The sequence below is a fragment of the Arachis ipaensis genome, chromosome B02 (assembly GCF_000816755.2).
Source record: "Arachis ipaensis cultivar K30076 chromosome B02, Araip1.1, whole genome shotgun sequence".
Classification (NCBI taxonomy): Eukaryota; Viridiplantae; Streptophyta; class Magnoliopsida; order Fabales; family Fabaceae; genus Arachis; species Arachis ipaensis.
In genome coordinates this window covers 84,394,335-84,421,974 of record NC_029786.2, presented here as the reverse complement: position 1 = coordinate 84,421,974, position 27,640 = coordinate 84,394,335, and the positions used below count along the sequence as shown (strand labels likewise).

Here is a 27,640-nt window from a genome sequence, read left to right as displayed (position 1 = left end):
ATTATCTACTTATTTATTCAATTCAATTCAGGTGTATCAATTATCATATTAAACTTATTTCACTTCATCTACTAAAAAAAATCTTCTTTCACTAATCACTTCAATGGATGTAATTCCATATATCACATGTAACAAATATTTAGATGGATAAGATTTAATTTATGTTACCAAAACTAAAAAATTTTAATTCATTTGTCAATAATCAATAAATCCCTACAAATTACTAAAAATGGATTTCCCATCTAAGAAAGGGAAAAACAAAGAGGCAGACGCAAGTAACTGTCTAATTTTTAGTAATTGAATTTTAATTATTTAAAAATTAAAATAAAATTAAAAAATTAAAACTTCTACTCTTAGTTTACTTCTGGTCAAGTTTTTTTCGATTATTTCTTTTCACGACTCTATAATATTTTATGGTTTTTTAGATCTGGATTTTGTTTGTCTTTGTATGTTATTCATGAAGTTCAGAACTTTTGTTACTGGAGTAAGGGTTTTAGGATTTTTGATAATTTGTGGCTGTAATTTGAGTGTATTTACTTGTTTATCATGTTTTTTTTTTCCTCCTCTAAACAATATGTGAACAAATTTGGAAAAGGATATGGCAGTTATATACAAAATTAATTTCTTTAAAGTAGATGTAATTTTTTTACAAAAAAGGGTAGAAAATAACCACATAAATTTATTGACGCTAAACACACATAATTTTTTAAGATAAACATAAGAAGTAAACACAGATATATTATAATAATAAATACAGAAATTTTATGACTATAAATACATAATAAACTTTTTGAAGGTGGAAACATAAGTTTTTGAAAAGAATAGGAAGCAAACAAATTTTTGTTTGTGATAATTACAAAAATGTTGTGATGATATATAGAAATAAAAAAAAATTCAAAATGAATAAACAATTTTTCAAGATATACATAGGAGGAAGACACATGACGATAAATACAGAAATTTTATATATGGCAATTAACACACAAATTTTACGGAAACTCAAGAAAACATAAAAATTTATTAACAATAAAATTTTAATTTGTGATGATAAAAATAGATCTTTTTTTTAAGGTGAATCTACCATTCTTTAAAGAGAAATATAAGACGTAAATATAATATTTTTACAATAAATTAGTGCAATTATTTAACTTAAAACTTAATTTGTTTGAATGAAATAATCTATTTTTGAAGAAAAATATAAGACGCAAAAATTAGTTTGTATCAGTAACAAAACTTAAAAAACGTGTTGAGAAGTAAAAGAGGAGGAAGAAAAAAAAGAAATAACACAAAATTTAAATTATGTGATTCTATGCACATCAATAATTTTTGTTGTGCTAATAAGTTATTACCGTTTTAATAATTGAAGAAATTTACTTTCAGAAACAAAAATATATAGATTGAAAAATCTAATAGAATAGACGCATATTTGATGCGTGGTAAGGTGAAAAGTTGGTATCCTTGTTAATTTCCATGATATTTCACGGTATCATGCTGTTTTTTTTTTGTCACTAGTATCATGCTGTGGTTGATGCTTCCTAATAAATTACATGATATCTTCTATTATATTATTAGGGAATAAACCTTAACCGGTAATTAGTAATTAGGATTAGCTTAGAGAAATGCTAGAAAATCAATTGAATTTTTTATTTTTGGTAATATTTAAAAGTATAAGTTAAAAGTATATTGTTAAATTATTAGATTAAAAAAATTGAGTTGATGATTAAAAATAATAGTCAAAAATATAAATTTTGTTGGCCTTTTAATATTTTTCTTAGCTAATTGTTAGAGTAAAGACCCAACTTGGTTAACGAGTTATAACTCAAATGACATAATCTCTCCATCTTCACCTAAAGATTTTGGTTTCGAGTTTTACTCCTAACTTTAAAAAAAAAAAAGATCCAACTCGGCCCTTATCCATTTTCATAAAGGATAAAATCCCTTGTCCAAAAAAGAGACTTTTTTGTTAAAAAATATATTAAATAGTAACGAAAATTAGTTTTGTGGGAGATTTATTTGTAGTTTGTGAGGATTTTATATTCTCACAAACTATTAATTAAGTGGAGAAATACCATTGCTAGAAATGATGTCACAGCAAAAAAATAATTGTAGTACAAAGATCTTTTAAAGAGAAAAAATAGCATCGAATAAAAAATGAAATAAGATAAAATAACATTAATGTTGATGATATTTGTATTGATGATGATGACAGTAGAAAAGATAACGATGGTGATAAAATATGGTTATACAATAGAAATAGTAGAGATAGAAGTGATAACGATGATGATGAAGGTGGTGGTGATAGTAGTGGTCATAGTTAGTTATATTGTTGAAAAGAACGTGATAGTAGTGGTCATAGTTAGTTATATTGTTGAAAAGAACTTTGTGGGATTTAAAATTTTCACAAATTACAAATAAAACTCCTACAAAACTAATTTTTATTACTATTTAACGAATTTTTTAATAGAAAAATTATACTATCCTAAAATAAAAAATTTGAGAACCAAAGTGTACCTTTTTTTTTTTTGACAAAAAACGTATTATATTTCGTAAAAATAGACAAAAATCGAATTAAATCTTTACTCTAATTATTTATATGATATCAATTTGTTATATTTGTTAGATGCTTGGCTTAGTATAAAAAAAATAAATAAAAAAAAAGGCTTATTCTCTTCTTTTTATTTTTCGTGTCTTTTTAAATACTACTTTTAAATTACAATTCAACTTTATCTTTAATCTCGTCTTTCTTTCTCCTGGTAACTTTGTTCTCTTTTCTACTATTCTTTTTCCTCAAGATCACTACGTACCCAAACCAAGTTGTGATCACAACAATTATGAGAATTTATTAGAGATGATACGGTGAGGATGATAATAATTTGCAACACAGAATACTTTGTGCATGTCAAAGGAGACAACATGTCTTGCTTTATGAAGCTAAGCATTTGTTATACTTAAAGTCAATGTTGGCTGTGGAGGGTGAGGAATTGATTGATATGGTGAAATTAGGGTTTTTGAGTAAGATATTATATATGTACTGTCAACTCACTTAGTATAATGTATGAGTAAATAGTAAAATTTATCTTAAAAATGTAGCCTAGTATCATCTTTCCACTAGTTTTATATTGGGCAAATATAGTAATAGATTGTGATAATCTTGTCACACATTTAAATATAGTTCTTTCATATGCAAACTGTTATTAGAAGAAAACAGAATAAGGTTTAAGACTTATTTTTGGGGGAGGGAGATGGAGCACTGATCAAAATGAACTTGAGATGGTAGCAGTTAAATTTTATAAGAATTTATTCCGTAATGTAGAGAATGTAGGTCTTAATGCTTTGAAAAATTAGGTTTTACTCTCTCTACCCCAAGAGTGGAATTGTAAGTCTTGTTAGAGATATTTCTAAAGAGGAGGTTAAAAGAGTTGTTATGGGCATGAATTTCTTTAAGGTTCTAGATGCAGATCAGATGGCTTCCAAGCTTATTTTTTTAAAAGAGTACTGGAAAGAGGTTGGTGATGAGGTGTGGGAGTTAGTTAAAAGGACATTTGCTGGTTATAAATTAGATAGTGCACTTTTTGAAATTCTAGTAGTTCTGATTCAAAAAATTACCAATCCTTCTTATATGAAAGAATTTCAGCCGATTAGTTTTTGCAATGTTTTATACAAGATCATCACTAAAGTCATTGTGGAGAGGCTTTGACTTTTTCGCAGAATATTATAGGCCCTTTGTAGGGTAGTTTTATTCCATGAAGGGGATCGCTAGATAATATTCTTGTTGCCCAAGAAGTCTTTTATTTTGTGAAAAAGACTAAATCTAGAAGGGTACTTTAGCTTTTAAAATTGATCTTAAGGCATATAATAGAGTTAGTTGGAACTTCTTGGAGCAAATTTTAGATATGTTTGGATTCCTGCCATCTATTATCTCTTTGATTATGTGATGTGTTCGATCATCTTCTCTAGCTCTGATATAGAATGAAAACCGCTTAGAAGTTTTTAAACCAAAATGGAATTTGAGGCAAGATGATCCAATGTCTTCCTATCTTTTTGTGCTTTGTACAGAGCGACTAAGCTGTCTAATTATATAGAGGGTAGATTCTAGCAATTAGAGTCTATTTTTAGAGGAGGGTCTCTCATCTCTTATCTTCTATTTGTAGATGATCTTATTTTATTTTGTAAGGTTACAGAATCTTAGGTTATGCATGTTCTGGATACTTTGGCAATGTTTTATAAGGCGTCAAGTATGAAGGTTAACTTTGATAAATCTCGAGCCATATGTCCCTCTTAATGTTTCCAGGCAACGAAAGGATCTCTTTACAAGTATTTCATCTATCCAATTTGCTAACTCATTGCAAAAATATCTTGGGATGCCTCTCACGCATGCTAGAGTTACCAAAGCAGATTCAATGATGTGATGGACAAGATTCGGAATAGACTTGCTTCTTGAAAAACGGGAGATTCCTCAATATAATCGGTAAGATTTCTCTAGTCAAATCTGTTTTATCTTCTATTCCTATCTATAGAATGCAAGTTAGTCTTTTTTCACTGTGTGTTCAAATGTTGATGGGACCATTAGAAAGTTCATCTAGAATGGTAGTGCTACTAGTCGGAGGTTACATTTAGTTTCTTGGAGGACCTTAACTACTCATAAGAAACATGGAGGCATTGCAATTAGGGACTCTTGCTTGGTGAACTACTCATTCTTGGGAAAACTAGTTTGGCAATTAGCAAATAATTATAATAAATTGTGGTTCCAACACATGCTTCATAAGTACTTTAAAAATAGAAATATTAGCAAGGCTACAGTCAGTGGTTCTTCATCTCACATTTAGAAGGCAATTGCTCATTCTACAGCTATTTTCAGTGATGGTATTACATGAAAAGTTAGCTCATTTAATAAATCTTTCTGGTTTGATAATTGAATGCAATCAGGTCCAGTGGGTGCTAAAGTGAAATTTTTAAAAATTATCAAAACACACATGAGAATCAAGGATGTATATGAGAATGATTCTTGATATTTGGAAAGAATTTTTCTTTTATTTCTGATAAAGAAAATGATGATATTTTGAGTTATTCTCTCATTTGTGATGCGAATGGCGATTCAAGTTGGATGTGGACAAGCTCTCCTTCCAATTTGTATTCAGCTAAATTTGGATATGAGTGATTGCTAAAAAAAATTAATTGGGATGAAGATATTAATTGGTCTTGGTTTTAGAAAATTCACATACCAGAGAAAGTGAGGTTTTTGGTATAGCTTTGTCTCCATTCTTCTCTGCCAACTCAGTAGCCGCGCTTTCGACAAAATCTCTCTACTTCTAATATTTGCACTAGGTGTAACCATCTTCCAGAGACAATTATGTATTGCCTTCGAGATTGTGATGCACTGAAGCTGGTCTGGAGTTATCTGGGGTTTTTGAATGTTAATTTTTTTCATCAGGATCTGCTCAATTGTGTGGGCTATTTGGCAAGACAGAAATGGTGGTATGTTTTATGGTTTCTTTAGCTCCTATGGTGAGATTACATTTTGAGCTCGAATGTGGAGTGTTGTATTTAGTGCTGCTATGATCCCAAAAGTCCACTCATCATTTAGCATGAAACTTTTTAATTGGAGAGTTCCTGAATCTAGTGCAATTAAGCTTTATTGTGATGGTAATGTAAAAGTATCGATTGAAATTGCTGGTTTTGGGTGGTGTTAGCGCAATAATCCTAGTAACTAGGTGATGGAAGGGGCAGACCAAATTAATGGTGCCAATGGTTTTGGGTGGTGTTAGTGCAATGGAGAGGTTTACATTATGTTGCTGAATCTGGAGTCAAGCTCGTGGTGTGTGAGTCAGACTGTCCTGAAGCATATGACCTGGTATCTGAGTGGAGATTACCTGATAGGCATCATGAAATAGAAATTGTTAAAAGGAACTTTTACTTGAAGATGAGAGCAAATTGAAAAGTGAGGTTTGAACTCATATCAAGATATTTTAATAAAGTTTCATGTTGGCTCGCTAAAAGAGGAGCTTGTGATGTTGATGATGAAGTGGTTTGGCTACAACCTCCAATTGCATTACTTCCTCTATTAATGCAGGACCATAGATAGTTTTTTCTTCATTATTGTCTCCTTCTTTCTCTCTTTTTTTTAATTGCTATTCACCAAAATATAAAGAGTATTTTGAAATTTATTATATTGTTGGTCGTGGGATCTACTAAGTCTTAACATAAAGAAGAGAGCCAAAACTTAAACACAGAGAACCAAAGCAAAGATCAACATCTCATGCACCAATGAACCGTAATTCAATTGGCATATATCATTTCTCTCCAGTTAAACATCTTGGTCTTGAGTCTCACCTGATGTAACTTGAAAACAAATCTCTCGCTAGATTGGTATAAAAAAATTAAATTGATTGAACCTTATTCCTATTTCGACACTACTCATAGAACTCAGGTTGGTTTTCTATTCTTGTTATAGCTACTTATCTAGGTGTGTTGTGTTTCGATAAAAAAGTTTCTTAAGAGTCCAATCCACCTGTTTTTCTTGAATTTTACTTGATTAAACAAATAAAAGTAGACTAAATTTACATCACAATCTCAATTTTTCTCTTCATGATTTGAATTATACAAGGTATTTACAATGAGTTATATTTACTCAAGCGACAAGATGAAGTTTCAATAAGTTTTAATTAACAAGAAAAAATCACATAAAGAGCAATATAAATGAATAACATATTTAAATCGTGAAAAATATAACTGTTTGAATACAATAAAATGGAAAAATTATAAAATTAGTAAAAACGTAAAATGACAAAATGATAATTTGTAGAAAAAAGCAAGAGAGTAAAAATGCAAAAATATAAATGTTTTTTCGTGTATTGCATAGAATAAAATTTTTTTGGTGAATTTTTTTATTGGTTCTAAAAATCGATTCGAATCGGTCAGTCTGACTGATCGACTCAGATCCGATAAGACAAGCGATTCAAGCAGCAAGCAGAATCCTCTAAGCCAAAACCAAATTTGGACTGTTGGACCGGCTAGAAACCGCCCGATTTTTACTGAAAAACAAAAAACGACGATGTTTCAATGAAATAAAAACACATTAAAACCCTACTTTTCCCTAAGCTCCTACACACGGTCTCGTCCCTTACTCCTTCGGGAAAGTAAAATCTTCTCTTCTACACTCTGCAGTTCTGCTCCGTCCAGCCACCGCCACTATCACATCTACTTGAAGCCGGCCGTTGTCCAGCCCTTTTTTGCTCCAGTTCCATAGCAGCACTCCAAGCCACCTCTTCTCTAGTTTTGTCGCGTCCACCCCTCCCCTTCGTCGTGCTCCCTCACCTTTGTGCTAAGGTATTTTTTTTGTTTTAATTGGTTTAGGATTTTCATATTGTTATTACCTTATTTTTCTTCTTCACTTATTGTTGTTAACTTATTATTACTGTGATACAATTATGTTGATTGATTATGTTGTTTCTGTTATGTTGATTCATGTTCTTGTTATTTTTCTTCTTCATTTTGTTTTGTTTTGCCTGTGATGTTCTATTCAAGTTGTTACTGTGATTTTTCTATTCCTGTTATTGGGTTGCTAGATTTTCTATTCAGGTGTTGTTCTTGTTAATTTGCTAAATTAAGTTGTTATTTTGCTAAATTATTGGGTTGCCTGTGTTTTAATTTGTTGGATTGAGATTGAGATTGTTCTTGTTTCTTGTTATTAGGTTGCTAAATTATTTATTCAGGTCTTGTTCTTGTTAAGTTACTAATTTGCTAAGTTATTGTTGTTGTGATTCTTGAAATTGAAATCGTCCTTATTTTTTGATATTGGGTTGCTAGTAATTTTTAGGTATGGATGACAGTATCAATTAAGAAACATCTAGGAATAATAATGTATCTGCATAGAATAATTTGCCTTCTAATCCTCTTAGTTCAAATAATGTTTGTCATCCTCCTAATTCCAATAATAGTCAATCACAAGCTTCTTCTAATATTCGGGAAAAAATAAATCTATCTTAGAAATATATTGCTTTACAAATAATGGATGGAAAGTTGCATTACCAATGCTTGTTCTGTTTGAATACTTTTGGAGGAGGGGGATTAACAGAATGAAAAAATACTTAGCAAAAAGAGGTGGAGATTTGCAAGCATTGGTTATGAATGTACACTTTACTTATCAAAATTAGGAAGGAGTGCTAATGGTAGAGCTGTTAGTGCAATTATCCTGAACAACAAATTTTTAGATGCTTGTTCTATTACATGTAAACTTGTGAGTCCGTTGATGAAATTGTTGAGGATTGTAGATGCTGATGATAAACTATTATTGGGGTATGTCTATAAAGGTATGATGAGGAGAGAAGATGCAATAAAAAAATGTTCAAATAGAATAAGACTGCATATAAGGCTTACACAGAGATTATCAACTCACGATGGGACAAAGATTTGAAAAAAAAGAATCTTCATGCAATAGTTTATTTCTTAAATCCTACTTTCTTTTTTTGTTGAAAATTACCACTGCAAGAAATTCGCTAAGTATCGTTGGATTTATCAGTCGAATTACAAAAAAATCTACCGGTAAAATTTATTACCGTGGGATAAAATCCGACGGTAAACTGCTCACCGGTAACTGTTTACAATATGATTTTTTAATCTGACCATAATTTCAGATGGAATTTGCATAAGATGCAATGTATAAAGCTGACGAAAACATCTTGGTGATTACTGTCGGAGAATTTTTTACAGTAACTTGGTGATTTTTTATTTTTTTTGCTTTTGTTTTTTCTAAACCAAATAAAACCCAATAGTCAATAATTAATAGTCAAATCTCAATTAGTGAAAATCAAGTAGTAATTTATTTGAAATAGTGAGCTATATATAATGTGAAATATCAAGTATATAGAATAAAAACTCGAAGAAATAAAATATTGTCAAACAAATCAAAACAGAACCCTAATGACTATGAGTCCTAATAGTCATTGTCATTGTCATCCCTTAGTCCTACTAAGGAGGTGGTCTAGGTGGTGGTGTCGGAGCCTGTCCTAACTCCTGTGCGGAGGAAGATGAGCCCCCTCCAGCAGTGTCGCTGCCACCAGCGCGTATTTGCTCATAGGACACTGTCATCTATTGCCGCATTCACTGAAACTGATCTAGCTCCTGCCTCAGCTACTGCCTCAGAAACTCTGTCTCTGCATTGTGAGTATCCCTCGCTGCCATGCATGTGAGGATCTTTTTATACCTTTCTTCAGACAAATGCAGCTGGTGACCCTGGTCCTATAGGCTCTAGGTGAGGTTGTAAACTTACTCCTGCAAATCGACGACCTTGAGATTAGGGGCTGGTGGCTGAGGTGGACAAAGCTCTTATGGTGGAGGTGCGGAGGTTGTTGGCGAAGAACAACCCGATCCTCTAGATATGATTCTTGTACAGCTCAGATGTAGTCTCATGCCACACCACACATCCGGATCGACGATGAAAGTAGAGGAGTTAGGTTGTCCTCCCCATTTTGCTGAGATTGCTAGGTCGCGACTTCCAACCTTTGCATGTAGAATTCCTACGTATCACGTTATTTGCAAAAGTGATTCAGACGACAATTAATTAAAAATAAATATATGTTATGATATAAGCCACGATGTTTACTAACATAATAATCTTAAGACCGTTGATCCACAAATCTCTCCTTCTTCTCCTTTAAGGTGTGAGTATACTTGAAGGTCTCCACCATCGTCACCTCACAATCTAACGACTTAGACTGCACATATTGAAACAATAGGTCAAATCAAGTGATAAGTACAATATACGTCAAAGAAAAAATGAAGTTAACATACTAAAATATGTTACATACCAGACGGGCCTTTGTCTTCATGAAAGTCGTTGACCTGCTAGTATCGTTGGACGACCTTTCTGATATGCTGTTGGCCCTGTTTATAGGTCGGTGACGCCCGAACCCCTCCTTAGCCTCCCATACATACAGAGCCTTCTTAATGTTCAAGCGAAGCCACTGAGTAAGGTGATCGCATTTCTCACGTACATTCTCAAGCATCTATTGAAGCCGCTGATGAGTCCATATTTGATGATAAATTTTAGTTTGAATTGAGTAGATTTCATCACATAAACTCACATTTATTCACTTGAATAGCATACTTTTGTGATTTCTCTCTAAATTGCATCTAATTGTGAAAATATACTTTTTTGTGCTTTAATTAATCAATTTAATTCCACTTTTATTCCATTAGATTCTGTGATATATTTTGTTAAGTGATTTTAGGTTCAATAGGCAAGGATGGCTTGGGAGAAGTGGAAGAAAAGCATGCAAAGTGAGAGATTTCATGAAGAAACAAAGGGGAAGAAGACACTGCTGTGTGCGTACACACAAGTGAAGATTCAGCCAGTGTGCGTAAGCACACAACCTGTGCATACCACAAGTCCTGATGCGTGACTCAATTAAAAAGTCACGTGGCTCGCAATTTTGGGGGCCTTTTGACCCAATTTTTGAGACCCTGAAGCTGAATTGGAAGCTCTATCAAAGGGACAACATTCCAGGACATACACACATAAACTTTTAGTTAGTTTTTAGTATGTTTTAGGTTAGATTTCTAGAGAGAGAAGCTCTCTCTTCTCTCTAGAATTTAGAATTTTAGGGTTAGTTCTCTCCTTAGTTTAGAATTTAATTCTTGCTTTAATTTAGTTTCATTTACAAGTTTTTTGTTCTAGCATCATAGTTCTTGTAGTTTTACTTGTTACTCTCTTTATTTTATTACTTTCATGTTTATGAATACTTGTTAATTTTTATTTCTTTTAATGCAATTTAATGTTTTATGTTTCTTTGATGTTTGTTTGAGTTATTGTTATTATTTTCTTGCAATTGATAGTTTAGGTTTTATTATTCATACAATTTACTATGTTTTCCTTTTATGCATGCCAATTCTTTGATAAAATGCTTCTTTTAGTTTTGGTATAGTTTTTCACACTCTTGACTTGGGAATGAGGACTTAGGTGACCTTGAGTCATTGATGTCCAATCTTGATTGTGACTAGGATTGTTAGTTGGTTTGGTTTCTACTAACGCTAGTCTTTCACTAAGTTAATTAGTGAGTTAGCTAGGATTTGTGGATTGAGATCAATTATGCCTATTTGACTTATCCTTGATGTAGGGTTGATGAAATGTGATTAATTCTTCACAATTTCCATGTTTGTAGTCAATGACTAGGATAGAAAACTTTAACTCTCAACCCTTGCCAAGAAGTACTTCAAGTGTTTGTCCAAGAGCGAGAAGAATTCCACAAGAGGCAAGACGCTATCATGGCCACCTTAGCCGAAATTTTATCTCATTTGACCTCACTTCGCTTATACGGCAATCAAATTACTTCTTTGGATGAATGTAAAGAATCAACTGAAGAATGTGGAGGGGGGGTCAAGTTTGAAACCTCAAGGAAAAGAAGAAAAGTTGATGGGTGAAGCGCAACAAGCGGAGTATGTTGAGCAAGAAGTGAATGTCAACATTGAAGATAATTCTGCACCAACAAGTGACATTGTTGATTTCATTGAATCCTCTTCCATTGGAGTTGAAAACAATATCGAGGAGGACCGTGCACAACCTCTAAGACATATTTTGAGCAATGAAGAGGTTATGGAAGAAGTCGACAACCAAGAGGTGGAATTTATCAAAGAAGAGTCAAAGGAAGTGGGCATTACTTTAGCAAATCTTTTGGAGATATCCCTCACTAAGCAACCATCCGACACACCATTTAAGTGGGTAAAAATCTCATCATTTAACTTCATTGGGCTATGTCAATGTGCTTTATTGAAAACGGATGGCCAACTTAGAGTCCTTTGTGGAGTGCTAAGTAAGAAAGAGTTCAATGTTGGGTGGCCTGGTGAACTAAGGTTAACTAGGATTGATACCTCAAGGTTTGAGTCCCAAAGGTGGTGCAAGGTGCAATTCAATGGATTTCAAAGGAGGATTTGGAGTCTTGATGAGAATATAAGAGTTTGGTCACCCGATTAGAAACTTGAAGATCAACAAAGAAGGGTGTCGACAAACAAAGTTTGGGATCCCGGAGACCATTGGAATTGCAAGCATTGGTGGAGATTCAAGAAAGAATTTAAGTACAAGCCACCATAGCAAGGACATCCCCAATTGTCCAAATTAAGGATAATAAACAAAAGTGCTAGGTGGGAGACACCCCACCATGGTAACATCCTTCTAACCCCTCTTTTCTTTTAGCTTTTGTTTATTGAATTTTGATTCTCTTGGTTGGCTTAGTTTGGTTGGATTTCACTTTTGGTCATGTGTTTTTGAGGTAGAATATGTTTTGGGATTGAAAAGCTTTGATCAATATCATGTTTGGTGGCCTTAGAGCCTTTAAATTTTGCAAAAAAAAAAAAGGGTTTTGTGCATAGGCACACATGTGTGTGCACGCACACACAATTTCATGCTCCCTGCCGGATGCGTACACGCACACCTATGCATACGCACACCACCCACATTTCCATTGATCCTTGCATACGCATGCATTGGTGCGTATGCACACATGACATTAACCTAAAAAAAGGGCCTAGTGTGCGTACGCACCCACCTGTGGGTACACAACACAGTTTCAGACCCTTTATTGGGTGTGTGCGCACACCCCCTTCATTCCACTTAGTGTGCGTATGCACAAACGTCGTTCTGGGTACAAATTTGAGTTAAGCCCTAACGCGTATACCTTAACCCTCCATCTATTTGTATCTTCTTCGTCCACCATTGCTCCACCCAAACACCACACCACCACCCATCCCCTTCCAACCTTCTCTTCCGGCGATCCCTCTGTGCCGGTGCCAACCACTGTGACCACCGTCGCCCTCTTTCTCTTTTTTTTCTTCTTCTTTCTTTCCCCATTTCCTTTTTTTTTCGTGCTCTATTCCTCCCCACGCCAGCACCAGCTCACGCTTCTCTCTCATTCCAACAACACCTAGCTCCGCCGTGACTCCAACAGTGGCAACTTCATTGTGCCATTGCAACATCTCCCTCCATTTTTCATTCCTTATTAACTCAGGTTCCTTTTTATCTACTTTGTTTTCATTATTTTGTTTTAATTTCATTTTAATGTTTTATTTCAGTAATTAGATTAGGTTGAAATTAGTTTTTTGTTGATTGAATAGCTTGCAAGTGTTTGTGTGATGATTATTGGGTTGAATATTGATTGAAATTGGCTTGATTATGTTGAATATGTGCATTGTGTACCAAATGTTCGATATATTACCTGAATGAACTTTTACTTTAATGCATGTGTTGTAGCTACCATATGCTTTAAACCATCTTCTTGTTTGGCAATTTAATCATGAATTGTGCACTTTTGGATGGTTATGATGCTATTTGTGATTGAAATTCAATAATGTACTTGTTCGTTGTTTTGAGTTACTAGCACCAAATTGGTTTAAATATTTACATTTGGTTGCATATTTGGTAAAAATTTTAATAAGTACATTTGAAATTAGTGAATTGAATTGCTTGTTCATAATGGTTTTTGAAGCAACATGATCACATAACAAAGTACTTGTTCTAGAATATTTTGAAATTGTTGGGTTGACTTGACTTGATTTTAATCAAGCTTGTCCTTCTTTGCATCAAGTACTTTATTCTTGTGACTATTTCACTGTTTGGGATGAATAAGTAGTTTGATCGTTATTGAACTGGATATTAATTACTATGCTATTCTATATTACCTTGCGCATTAACTAGCACAATTTCAATATCCATTCTTTCAAAAATTCAATTCATTTTTGTTATATTTGCTTAAGCTTTCTTGTGTTTTAATTGTTGCTCATTCATTGTTTGAATCTTAGGCTACTTAATTGAGAAACTCTTGCGTAATTTTTTATTGTGTGGTTTTCATTTTAACCGGCCAATGTGTGTGTTATAACCGCACGAATATTTAAAAAACACACATTGTTTCTTTTCTCATACCACACTAATATGAACTCTTCCTCAATTAAGTGCTTATTTGCTTTCTTTAGCTCCGCATTTACACTGTATTTGCTTCCTCTTTTGTCTTCTTTGCGCTAATTGTCATATATTGCTAAATTCTATCCATTTTTACCCTTTTTTAGGACGCACCGCAAAGGCAAGGAGTCGGCCACATCCTCATCTTCTCCTATAGCCGTTCCATCCAGTCCCGCCTTTCGTTGGAGTGATAAATCGGACACATTTGCTAATGAAAAGGCCGCACTTCAATATGCGTTCCTTGAGAAAAAAGCTATTCATTGGGAGCGAAAACTCAATATACCAGAGAAGTTGGCGGTAGCTATCCATGACTGCATTGCCTACTTTTAATGGGGATTTCTTGAGCTTGATCCCATGGAGATCAATGAATCGATTGTGAAGAAATTTTATAGGAATCTCCAGAGTTGGGAAGCAGAGACAGTGTTTCTCTGAGGGAAGCAGTTGGATACTTCAACTCAGGGATTTGAAGCCCTCCTGCAGCTTCCTCATATACCGCATAACCGAGATGCATATCAGAAGATAAAGGCGGATGTGATTAAGGGCAAGCTTCCATCGGATCCAATGCTAAAGAAGATCGGCCGTCCTGAGGCACAGTGGGAGTATAGTACGGGGGAAAATTCTGTCCCCATCAGCATTGCTTGCTCAGATCTGACTCCCGAGGTGAGGATATGGTAGTAGATAATTGCTGCCTAGCACTCACGCCACCCATATCTGTGTACGTGTCGCTGTTCTTATTTGGGCTATTCTCGAGGAAAAGAAGATAGTCGTCTTACCACACATTAGGGGGTCTATGTGGAAGGTGATCCAAAAGTAGAAATTCAATATTTCCTTCCCCTCAGTGGTCATGAGATTAGCCACAGTAGCTGGAGTGGAGAGAAGGCCAGCCGACATTATGTTCAGAATCCTAAGCGATCACCAGTTTCTTCTATTTGGGGAATGGGATGAGTCAGCCAAGAAGACAACCAAGAAGAGGACGAGTTTAGAGCCATCATCATCATCAGTACCACCACCATCAGCAGCATCTACACCTTCTAGCCAACCTCTTTATGGGATGGTCCAGGAGCTCCTGCAAGAAGTCCACCGTAATGAGTGCCGTAATGCACGGCGATTCCAGTTAATAGCAAAAAATCTTGAGGGTAGAGATCTTGACCCGGCCCCTATAGATTCACCCAAGCCAGTAGAGGAGGAGGATGCCGAGGATGTAGACATTGAGTCAACTTTGGATATGGTGGTATACCAGCAGCCCAAGTCCCCACATCCGCCAGCTGAAGGTGGAGAGCCTTAGAGTCTATCTCCCCGGATTATCATCTATGCACGAAAGACCGTGCAAAGCTTAAGTGTGGAGGAGGATTCGCGACTCTTTGGGGTGTAAATTTCTTTTTCTGAACACTTTGCACTCTATTCTGTTTTTAGTTATTATGTTTTCTTGTGGATATTTGTTAGTACTTTTGATTATTGCACTGCACTCTCTTATGTTGGTTGTATATATCTTCGTTTATTCCTAGTTTCATTTTTAGCACTGCATTTTCATTTTGATCGGTATATAAGCTATAGATAGTAATTGTGATTAGATGTTGTAAATAGTAGATAGTACCTAGTTCATATTTTTCCTAAATGTTTATGATGATTTTTGGATAGTGGAAATTAGGAAAAAGAGCTAGAAATTTTGAATTGCATCCAACACATCATACTTACACACATAGATAATAAATTTGGTGAAAACAACAAAAAGTTTCCAAGAAAATCTCTTTTTAGGGCGTTCTATTAATTTGATTCGAAAAATTCTTTCTAAACTTCCTTGAATTATTTTGTGGAACATAGAAAAGAGCTAGAACAAGCAACCTTGTGAGTTGTTGAGCCTTTAACATGGTTGCATAAATTAACCACAATATTTATTCTTGTGTGCTTTGCTCCTTCTATGATTGTGATCTTAGATTTGCTTAATTTTTTATGTCCAGTTTTTTATGTTTGAATGCATTTAGAATTATTGAGGCCATTGTTGCAATTAAAGCTCACTAACCCATATAGCCTCACCCTTGTATCAACCCTTGTGAACCATTTTTGAGCCTTATCAACCCCTCTTGTTCTTAATATTAGCACATTACAACCTTAAGCGGAAAACCATGAATGTCCTTGATTTGCATCTTTGATTAGTTTAGGTTGAGGTATGTGTATCATTTAAGTGTGGGAGAATTTTGAAAAACATCGGTAGAGTATAAAAAGTTTATTGTGGGTATTCATTGAAAATTTTAGAAAATAGGTGCATATTCATGTGTCAATTGCTTAAATCATATGCATTTATCTTTTGTGTATGTATATGTATATTTTATTCCAAACAAAAAGGAAAAAAGAAAAGAGAAAGAAAAGAAAAAAATGAAATGAAATGAGAAAAATAACAAAAAGGGGACAAAGGCTACCCCAAAGAAAAAAAAAATAAAAGTGGATAATGAATGCATATGTGAATTGAATGGGAAAGAATGCATGAATGCGTGGAAAAAAGAGAATAATAGGTAGTTAGATTGCATTATAATGATTAGGTTGATATAGGTTAGGTGGATATTTAAGCTAATCAAAGATTCAATTTCTTAGTCCACTTGACCATATTCATCCTCCCTTAACTCTAACCCAATTACAACCCTAAGTGCTCATGATACTTGCATACATGCATTAAATATTTGTTGATTGTTAGATGAAGAGAAAATCCTAGAAAGAATGATTAGAGGAGAATTAAGTGATTAAATCCTAAACACTGAGCGATTAGAGTGTATTCATATCCGATGAAGGGTTCGATTGCTTAATTCTATGTCTCCACATCTCTTATTTTGTATCATCTTGCAAGTTGCTTCATTCTTTTGAGAACTTGAATTGATTCTTTGGATTGTGATTGCATTGCACTGTTTCTTTGTTTTAGTCCTACATGTCTATATGCTTGCTTAGAAATTTGTTTGCTTGTTTAGCCTAATCAATAGAAAACTGTAGTATAGATAGAGATAGCATCCATTAGTATAGTTGTATGCATATAAGTAGTTTCATTCAATAAGTTGTTTGCCCTTTGATCCTTTTCCTTTGTGATTAGCATGAGGACATGCTATTTTTTAAGTGTAGAAGAATTGATGAGTCCATATTTGATGATAAATTTTGCCTTGAATTGAGTTGATTTCATCACATAAACTCATATTTATTCACTTGAATAGCATACTTTTGTGATTTCTGTCTAAATTGCACCTAATTGTGAAAACATGTTTTTCTGTGCTTTAATTAATCAATTTAATTCCACTTTTATTTCATTCGATACCGTGATATATTTTGTTGAGTAATTTCAGGTTCAATAGGCAAGGATGGATTGGGAGAAGTGGAAGGAAAGCATGCAAAGTGAGAGATTTCATGAAGAAATAAAGGGGAAGAAGACATTGATGTGTGTGTATACACACATTCCTGTGCATACGCACAAGTGAAGAATTATCTAGTATGCGTAAGCACACAACATGTGTGTATGCACAAGTCCTGACGCGTGACTCAATTAAAATGTCACGTGGCTCACGATTTTGGGGGCCTTTTGGCCCAATTTTGGAGACCCTGAAGCTGAATTGGAAGCTCTATCAAATGGAAAACATTCCAAGGCATATACACATAAATTTTTAGTTAGTTCTTAGTATGTTTTAAGTTAGATTTCTAGAGAAAGAGAGGCTCTCTCTTCTATCTAAAATTTAGGATTTTAGGGTTAGTTCTCTCCTTAGTTTAGAATTTAATTCTTGCCTTAATTTAGTTTTTCATTTACAATTGTTTTTGTTCTAGCATTATAGTTCTTGTAGTTTTACTTGTTACTCTTTTTATTTTGTTACTTTCATGTTTATGAACACTTGTTAATTTTGATTTCTTTTAATACAATTTGATGTTTTATGTTTCTTTGATGTTTGTTTGAGTAATTGTTATTATTTTCTTGCAATTGGTAGTTTAGGTTTTATTATTCATACAATTTACTATGTTTTTCCTTTTATGCATGCCAAGTATTTGATAAAATACTTCTTTTAGTTTTAGTATAGTTTCTCACACTCTTGGCTTGGGAATGAGAACTTAGGTGACCTTAAGTCATTTATGTCCAATCTTGATTATGACTAGGATTGTTTGTTGGTTTGATTTTTTCTAATGCTAGTCTTTCACAAAGTTAATTAGTGAGCTGGCTAGAATTTGTGGATTGAAATCAATTATACCTATTTGACTTATCCTTGATGTAGGGTTGACGAAATGAGATTAATTCTTCACAATTGCCATATTTGTGGTCAATGACTAAGACAGAGAACCTTAACTCTCAACCCTTTTCAAGAGGTCTTTTAGAATTTGAATTTCCATTCCTTTAATTAATTGGAGCTTAATTTCTTGCATGTTTCTTTACTTTCTTGTCATTTAATTTCTCATAGCTAAAAATTGAGCACTTGATTGTAATTCCTAGGAAGAACGACTCAGGATTAACACTCCCGGTTATTTTGGCTTGTATTGTGACAACCTTTTAAACTTTGATTGAGGGTTAATCGTCGGTTTGGACTATACTTGCAACGAAGAGATTCTTTTATTAAGAAATTCTAAATCGACATAAATTCCTCACATCAGCCGCCTAGCCATGCGATGGTCGAAGATCTTCTTGATCATGGCATCGTGAGGCTTCTCCCATATAAATTCTCTTGCACAAGAAAATAATCGAAATTAAATACATAATTAAACAAATATGAAGATAGAAACCAACTAAAGTTTGAACATTTAAAGATTTTACCATCCACTTATGAAACCATTGCTCTCTGGTCGCAATATAGATCTTCTTATAGTTTGGCCATGGATGATCGTACATCAGTTTAAGATTAGTAAATCTATCAATGGAAAACTTAAGATTAGTAAACACAAATGTTATTTAAGAACTTCAAAATATATTGCATTTAAAACCAATTAAAATAGTACTCACACGGTCAAACCATTAAGCAAAATCATCATTCGTACGCCTGGCGCAGTGCTTACACCCGGCACAGTGCTGGGGCATCTGGCTAGGATCCATTAGAGGATTCCAACACTGCGATTCCATGTTGAAGACATACGCAACAATTTGATCAACCCCCTCAAAGAACTTATGTTTTTACCTCCTCACTCCGTTGAGTATTATCCCTATCATGCATCCATATATGATGACTTGGAATCATTTTGCAACAAACAACCTCGAATTCAACCAACAACACAACTTATCAAATTTTTTAGAAATTTTGGCAGAGTTTTTTTGTAATTAAAATCCTCCACCAAATGTAATTTTTATTTTCTCACAAACCAAACATGTTTTTAAACAATTTTAACAAAAATTTGGCAGAGTTTTTCTTTAATTCAGAGACTTTCACCAAAACTTTTATCAAATTTCAGAGAAAAAATAGTTGCAGGCATAACTTAAAATAAACATGCATTCAATAAAACATTAAATCCTAGCCGTTCTAATGCGCAACCCCTTATTACTCTACAATTTTTTACCAAGCAAGCGTTTCGAGAAGGCGCCACTAAGCAACCTTCTCTCACTTCCGTCCTAAAACTCTATCCAAAGAAAAATAAGTCGAGCATTAAATTTACAGTTAGAGAAAAAAATCATCCTGAGTATTGCATAAACAACTCACATATATATCTTAGGACGAACAACCCATAACTAAAGCTAAACGAAGTTTAAACAAAAGCGTGCCAAAAGGTTCCCAAAAAACAAATCTTTTGTTCAGATACGATGAGTTACATTATTGCACACTCTGAAACTCCTTCTTTGAAACCCTAAACCCTTTTTGCTTTTCACTAGCAAATAACTCTCATGCCTCACCCTAAACACTGATGCTACTCCGTAAATAACCACAACACTCCGATCAAAACCCCAACACTCCATGAAGAACCCCAACATTCTAAAGAACATCGCTAGTGCTCGCAATGCCTCTGTCGGCGCTCCCTTTTCCGGCACTCCCATGCACCATCGCTGCTCCTACCATAAAACCCTAACCCTCTTCTCGGTGGTGACTCTCTCTAGCGGTGACTCCCTCGGTACTCACTGTCCCTTGTAAACCCTCCGTCGATGCTCCCTTCGCCATCGTTCCCTTCTGTCGTTGCAAATCCCCAACCCCTTCCGCCACCACTTCCTTCCGTCGCTCGAAAGAAACCCTTCCTCTTACAGGGCCGAGTTGGTTTTGAGACCTTTGCTACCACTGTTATGTTTTGAGACCTTGAAAGAAACCCTTCCTGGTGCAGAGCTCAAAAGAAACATTGCTTCAATGCTGGTTTTGAGAGCTGGTAAACCCTATTTCTTAGCTTCAATGCTACTATTAGCTACTATATATACCACTATTATGTCTGTTTACATATCTCAAATCTGTTTTAAGTTCACTCTCATCAACTTCTCGATAAGTAAAATTGTAATTTCAAAAGTGAAATCTTAGTTTAGACCAAGGAAAAAATTATTGTTCTTTTGGAAGAACTTTAGCCGCTTACATTTCTAGTGTCACAGATCTAGACTAACATTTCTATTATTCCATTAGTTTATTGTCTGGTCAATTCATTATACATTGTGCTGGATCAGATAATAATTCATTATACATTGTTAAAGTGGCTACTGTTGATGGATCATGGATGTTGATGAGCGGATAATTTATACATTTTTTGGCATTGTTTTTAGGTAGTTTTTAGTATGATTTAGTTAGTTTTTAGTATATAATTATTAGTTTTTAAATAAAAATTATATTTTTGGACTTTACTATGAGTTTGTGTATTTTTCTGTGATTTCAGGTATTTTCTGGCTAAAATTGAGGGACCTAAGCAAAAATCTGATTCAGAGGCTGAAAAAGAACTACAGATGCTATTGGATTCTGACATCCCTGCACTCGAAATGGATTTTCTGGAGCTACAAAAACCCAATCGGCGCGCTCTCAATTGCGTTAGAAAGTAGACATCCTGGGTTTTCCAGCAATATATAATAGTCCATACTTTGCCCGAGTTTTGGTAACGCAAATTGGCGTTTGAACGCCCACTTTCTACCCTATTCTGGCGTTAAACACCAGAACTGGCATAAAAGCTGGAGTTAAACACCCAAAATGGCACCAAAGCTGGCGTTTAACTCCAAGAAGAGTCTCTACACGTGAAAGCTTCAATGTTCAGTCCAAGCACTCACCAAGTGGGCCCCGAAAGTGGATTTCTGCACTATCTGCACTTAGTTACTTATTTTCTGTAACACTAGCTACCCATTTAGTATAAAAACTACTTTTAGTGATTTATTTTATATCCTTGATCAGTTTTATGCTATCATAGATCATATTGTACACGTTTGGAGGCTGGCCTCACGGCCATGCCTGGACCTTCATCACTTATGTATTTTCAACGGTGGAGTTTCTACACCTCATAGATTAAGGTGTGGAGCTCTGTTGTTCCTCATGAATTAATACAAAGTACTATTGTTTTTCTATTCAATTCAAGCTTATTCTTATTCTAAGATATTCATTCGCACCCAAGAACATGATGAATGTGATGATTATGTGACACTCATCACCATTCTCACCTATGAACGCGTGCCTGACAACCACTTCCATTCTACATGAAAATAAGCTTGAATGCATATCTCTTAGCCTCTATTCCTTAAGATCAGAGTCTTCGTGGTATAAGCTAGAATCAATTGGCAGCATTCTTGAGATCCGGAAAGTCTAAACCTTGTCTGTGGTATTTCGAGTAGGATATGGGATGGGATGACTGTGACGAGCTTCAAACTCGCGAGTGTTGGGCGTAGTGACAGACGCAAAAGGATCAATGGATCCTATTCCAACATGAGTGAGAACCGACAGATGATTAGCCGTGCGGTGACAGCGCATTTGGACCATTTTCACTGAGAGGACGGACGGTAGCCATTGACAACAGTGATCCTCCAACATACAGCTTGCCATTGAAAGGAGTATGAATGATTGAATGAAGGCAGTAGGAAAGCAGATATTCAGAAGGAGCAAAGCATCTCCATACGCTTATCTGAAATTCTCACCAATGAATTACATAAGTATCTCTATCTTATCTTAGATTTTATTTATCTTTTAATTATCAAAACCTCATAACCATTTGAATCTGCCTGACTGAGATTTGCAAGATGACCATAGCTTGCTTCAAGCCGACAATCTCCGTGGGATCGACCCTTAGTCACGTAAGGTTTATTACTTGGACGACCCAGTGCACTTGCTGGTTAGTTGTGCGAAGTTGTGAAAAGGAGTTGAGATTACAATCGTGCGTACCAAGTTTTTGGCGCCGTCGCCGGGGATTGTTCGAGTTTGGACAACTGACGGTTCATCTTGTTGCTCAGATTAGGTAATTTTATTTTATTTTTAACCTTTTTATTTTTGAAAAAAATAATAAAATAAATAAATTATTCTATGTCTTCAGAATTTTTAAGAATGAATTCTAGAGTTTCATGATGATCTATTGAAGTCTGGCTGGCTGTGAAGCCATGTCTAATCTTTTGGACCGAGGTTTCAACTTATCATCACAAGAGCTTGTTGATTTCTATCAATCTTGCTGTTGAATGTAATGATCTACTAAAGCTTGGCTGGCCATTGGCCATGTCTAGTGTTTTGGACCGAAGCTTTCACTGAAAGCTTGGCTGGCTAGTAAGCCATGTCTAAATTCCTAGACCGGAGTTTTTAGACTAACATTGCATGATTCCTGGAATTCCTATTAAAAATTTTGAATTTATTTATTTTCTTTTTCAAAATAATTTTCGAAAAATCCAAAAAAAAATAATAAAATCATAAAAACAAAAAAAAATTTGTGTTTCATCTTTGAGTAGAGTGTCAAATTTTAAGTTTGGTGTCAATTGCATCTTTTTAATTTCCTAAAAGTTTTCGAAAATTCATGCATGTGTCCTTCATAATCTTCAACTTGTTCTTGATGATTTTCTTTGTTTGATCTTTGCATTTTCATGTTTTGTGTCTTTTCTTGTTTTTCATATGCATTTTCAATTTGTTAGTGTCTAAACTTTGAAAATTTCTAAGTTTGGTGTCTTGCATATTTTTCTTTTCTTAAAAATTTTCAAAAATAAGTTCTTGGTGATCATCTTGACATTCAAAGTGTTCTTGGTATTCATCTTGACATTCAAAGTGTTGTTGCAGGCATCATGTGTTTTGATCTTAAATTTTCATGTTTTGAGTCATTTTGATGTTTTTCTCTCTCCTCATTAAAAATTCTTTCCACCTCAAAAGATGATCAAGCTTAGAGTGGAAATCCAAACCTTCAGACAAAAGAAAGGTGAGTCCCTCTATGAAGCTTGGGAAAGATATAAGGAATTGATCAAAAGGTGTCCTTCTAACATGCTTCCAGAATGGAGCATCATATGTATATTCTATGATGGTCTGTCTGAGCTGTCAAAAATGTCATTGGACCATTCTGCAGGAGGATCTCTTTATCTGAAAACCCCTGCAGAAGCTCAGGAACTCATAAATGGTTGCAAATAACCAGTTTATGTACACCTCTGAGAGGAGTCCTGTGAACAATGGGACACCTCAGAAGAAGGGAGTTCTTGAAATTGATACTCTGAATATCATATTGGCTCAGAACAAAATATTGACTCAGCAAGTCAATATGATTTCTCAGAGTCTGAATGGATTGCAAGCTGCATCCAACAGTACTAAAGAAGCATCTTTTGAAGAAGAAGCTTATGATCCTGAGAATCCTGCAATGGCAGAGGTGAATTACATGGGAGAATCCTATGGAAACACCTATAATCCTTCATAGAGAAATCATCCAAATTTCTCATGGAAGGACCAACAGAAGCCTCAACAAGACTTCAACAAATGGTGGAAGAAATAGGCTTAGCAATAGCAAGCCTTTTCCATCATCTTCTCAGCAACAGACAGAGAATTCTGAACAGAGCCATTCTGGCCTGGCAACCATAGTCTCTGATCTATCCAAGACCACACTAAGTTTCATGAATGAAACAAGGTCCTCCATTAGAAATTTGGAGGCACAGGTGGGTCAGCTGAGTAAGAAGATTACTAAAACTCCTCCCAGTACTCTCTCAAGCAATACAGAAGAAAATCCCAAGAGAGAGTGCAAGGCCATAACCATGACCAACATGGCCGAACCTGGAGAGAGTGAGGATGACGTGAGTTCCAGTGAGAAAAGCCTCATGGGACGTCCTCTGGACAGAAAGGAGTTTTCCTTTGAGGAACCAAAGGAATCTGAAGCTCATACAGAGACCATGGAGATTCCATTGAACTTTCTTCTGCCATTCATGAGCTCTGATGAATATTCTTCCTCTGAAGAGGATGAAGACATCACTGAAGAGCAAGTTGCTAAATATCTAGGAGCAATCATGAAGCTGAATGCCAAGTTATTTGGTACTGAGACTTAGGAGGATGAACCCCCTTGTTCACCAATGAACTGAATGCATTAATGAGGCAGACATTACCTCAGAAGAAACTGGATTCCGGAAAATTCTTCATACCTTGTACCATAGGCACCATGACCTTTGAGAAGGCTCTATGTGACCTGGGGTCAGGGATAAACCTCATGTCACTCTCTGTAATGGAGAAACTGGGAATCTTTGAGGTACAAGCTGTAAGAATCTCACTAGAGATGGCAGACAAATCAATGAAACAGACTTATGAACTAGTAGAGGACGTGCTAGTGAAGGTTGAAGGCCTTTACACCCCTGCTGATTTCATAATCCTAGACACTGGGAAGGATGAGGATTAATCCATCATCCTTGGCAGACCCTTCCTAGCCACAACAAAAGCTGTGATTGATGTTGACAGAGGAGAGTTGGTCCTTAAGTTGAATGAGGACTACCTTGTATTCAAGACTCAAGGTTCTCCTTCTGTGACCATGGAGAGGAAGCATAAAAAGCCTCTCTCAATACAGAGTCAAACAAAACCCCCACATTCGAACTCTAAATTTGGTGTTGGGAGGCCACAACCAAACTCTAAGTTTGGTGTTGAAAGGCGACAACCAAAATCTAAGTTTGGTGTTGAGAGGCCCCAACCCTGCTCTGACTATCTGTGAGGCTCCATGAGAGCTCACTGTCAAGCTATTGACATTAAAGAAGCACTTATTGGGAGGCAACCCAATGTTATTTAATTATATCTATTTAGTTTCCATTGTCATTTGATGTTTTCTTTAGGTTGATGATCATGTAAAGTCACAAAAATAACTGAAAAATAAAAAAAGAATGAAAAATAGCATTAAAAATAGCTCACCCTGGAGGAAGAGCTTACTGGCGTTTAAACGCCAGTAAGAGTAGCAGAATGGGCGTTAAACGCCCAGTCTGGCACCATTCTGGGCGTTTAACGCCAGAAATAGGCACCAGACTGGCGTTTAACGCCAAAACAGGGCACCAAGTTGGTGTTAAACACCAAGAAAGGGAGAAAAGCTGGCGTTAAACGCCAGAAACAAGCAGCAATCTGGCGTTTAACGCCAGAATTGCACTCTAAGGGCGCTTTGCACGCCTAAATAGAGCAGCGATGATAAGTCCTTGACCCCTCAGGATTTGTGGACCCCACAGGATCCCCACCTCTTCTTCTCTCTTCTTCACACCTTTTCACAACACTCTTCCCCAAATACCCTTCACCTATCAAATCTTACCCTCTTCCCCAAATACCCTTCACCAATCACCTCATTCACTTTTCCCCAAAATACCACCTACCTTCAAATTCAAAACACTTTTTTCCTTCCAAAACCAAACCCCAAATACACGAACTAAGCCTCCCCCCACTCCTATATATACCCTCGTCACTCCTTCAATTTCACACATCACAAACACCTTATACCCCCTTGGCCGAACTCACCCTCACCCTCCATCTCCTCCATTTTCTTCTTCTTCTCCTTTATTCTTTCTTCTTTGCTCGAGGACGAGCAAACACTTTAAGTTTGGTGTGGTAAAAGCATTGCTTTTTGTTTTTCCATAACCATTTATGGCACATAAGGCCGGAGAAACCTCTAGAAAGAGGAAAGGGAAGGCAAAAGCTTCCACCTCCGAGTCATGGGAGATGGAGAGATTCATCTCAAAGGTCTATCAAGACCACTTCTATGAAATTGTGGCCAAGAAGAAGGTGATCCCTAAGGTCCCTTTCAAGCTCAAAAGGAGTGAGTATCCGGAGATCCGACACGAGATTAGAAGAAGAGGATGGGAAGTTCTCTCCAATCCTATTCAACAAGTCAAAATCTTAATGGTTCAAGAGTTCTATGCAAACGCATGGATCACTAGGAACCATGATCAAAATATGAACCCGAATCCAAAGAATTGGCTTACAATGGTTCGGGGAAAATACTTAGATTTTAGTATGGAAAATGTAAGGTTGGCGTTTAACTTGCCAATGATGCAAGAAAACGCACGCTCTTACACTAGAAGGGTCAACTTTGATCAAAGGTTGGACCAAGTCCTCATGGACATATGTGTGGAAGGAGCTCAATGGAAAAGTGACTCAAGAAGCAAACCGGTTCAATTGAGAAGACCAGACCTTAAGCCTGTAGCTAGAGGATGGTTGGAGTTCATCCAACGCTCTATCATTCCTACTAGCAATCGATCCGAAGTAACTGTGGATCTGGCTATCATGATCCATAGTATCATGATTGGGGAAGAAGTGGAAGTTCATGAGATTATACCTCAAGAACTCTACAAGGTGGCTGACAAGTCCTCCACTTTGGCAAGGTTAGCCTTTTCTCACCTCATTTGTCACCTCTGTAATTCGGCTGGGATTGTCATAGAGGGAGACATCCTCACTGAAGAGGACAAGCCCATCACTAAAAAGAGGACGGAGCAAACAAGAGAGCCCACTCATGGACCTCAACAAGAGCATGAGAAAATTCCTCATCATGAAATCCCTGAGATGCCTCAAGGGATGCACTTTCTTCCACAAAATTATTGGGAGCAAATTAACACCTCCCTAAGAGAATTAAGTTCCAACATGGGACAACTAAGAGTGGAGCACCAAGAGCATTCCATCATTCTCCATGAGATTAGAGAAGATCAAAGAGCTATGAGGGAGGAGCAACAAAGGCAAGGAAGAGACATAGAGGAGCTCAAGAGTACCATTGGTTCTTCAAGAGGAAGAAGACGCCACCCTCACTAAGGTGGACCCGTTCTTTAATCTCCTTGTCTATTTATTTTTTTTCTGTTTTTGTTCTCTATGCTTTATGTTTATTTATGTTTGTGTATTTATTACATGATCATTAGTGTCTAGTGTCTATGCCTTAAAGCTATGAATGTCCTATGAATCCATCACATTTTTTAAATAAAAAAATGTTCTAAATGCAAAAGAACAAGAAGTACATGAATTTCGAATTCATCCTTGAGATTAGTTTAATTATTTTGATGTGGTGACAATACTTTCTGCTTTCTGAATGAATGCTTGAACAGTGCATATTTTTGATAGTGAAGTTTATGAATGTTAAAATTGTTGGCTCTTGAAAGAATAATGAAAAAGGAGAAATGTTATTGATAATCTGAAAAATCACAAAATTGATTCTTGAAGCAAGAAAAAGCAGTGAAAAACAAGGCTTGTGAAAAAAAATGGCGAAAATAAAAGAAAAAAAAAGAAAGAAAAAGAAAAAGCAAGAAGAAAAAAGCCAAGAGCTCTTTAAACCAAAAGGGAAGAGCAAAAAGCCAATAACCCTTTAAAACAAAAGGCAAGAGAAAAAAAAAGATCCAAGGCTTTGAGCATTAATGGA

General features: G+C 35.5%; 1 protein-coding gene across 2 annotated transcripts in view; it reads left to right on the top strand.

The window, feature by feature from the left end:
- LOC107628432 (pre-mRNA-splicing factor ATP-dependent RNA helicase DEAH7-like) overlaps positions 19,729-27,640 on the top strand; it is a 12,130-nt gene continuing 4,218 nt past the window's right edge. The window contains exon 1 of one of the 2 annotated variants that reach the window (XM_016331102.2): positions 19,729-20,239. In XM_016331102.2, coding sequence (XP_016186588.1) covers positions 20,221-20,239 — 19 coding nt within the window. In that variant the 5' untranslated portion in view covers positions 19,729-20,220. The remainder of the gene's footprint in view (positions 20,240-27,640) is intronic. The other variant, XM_016331103.2, reaches the window with a different exon arrangement.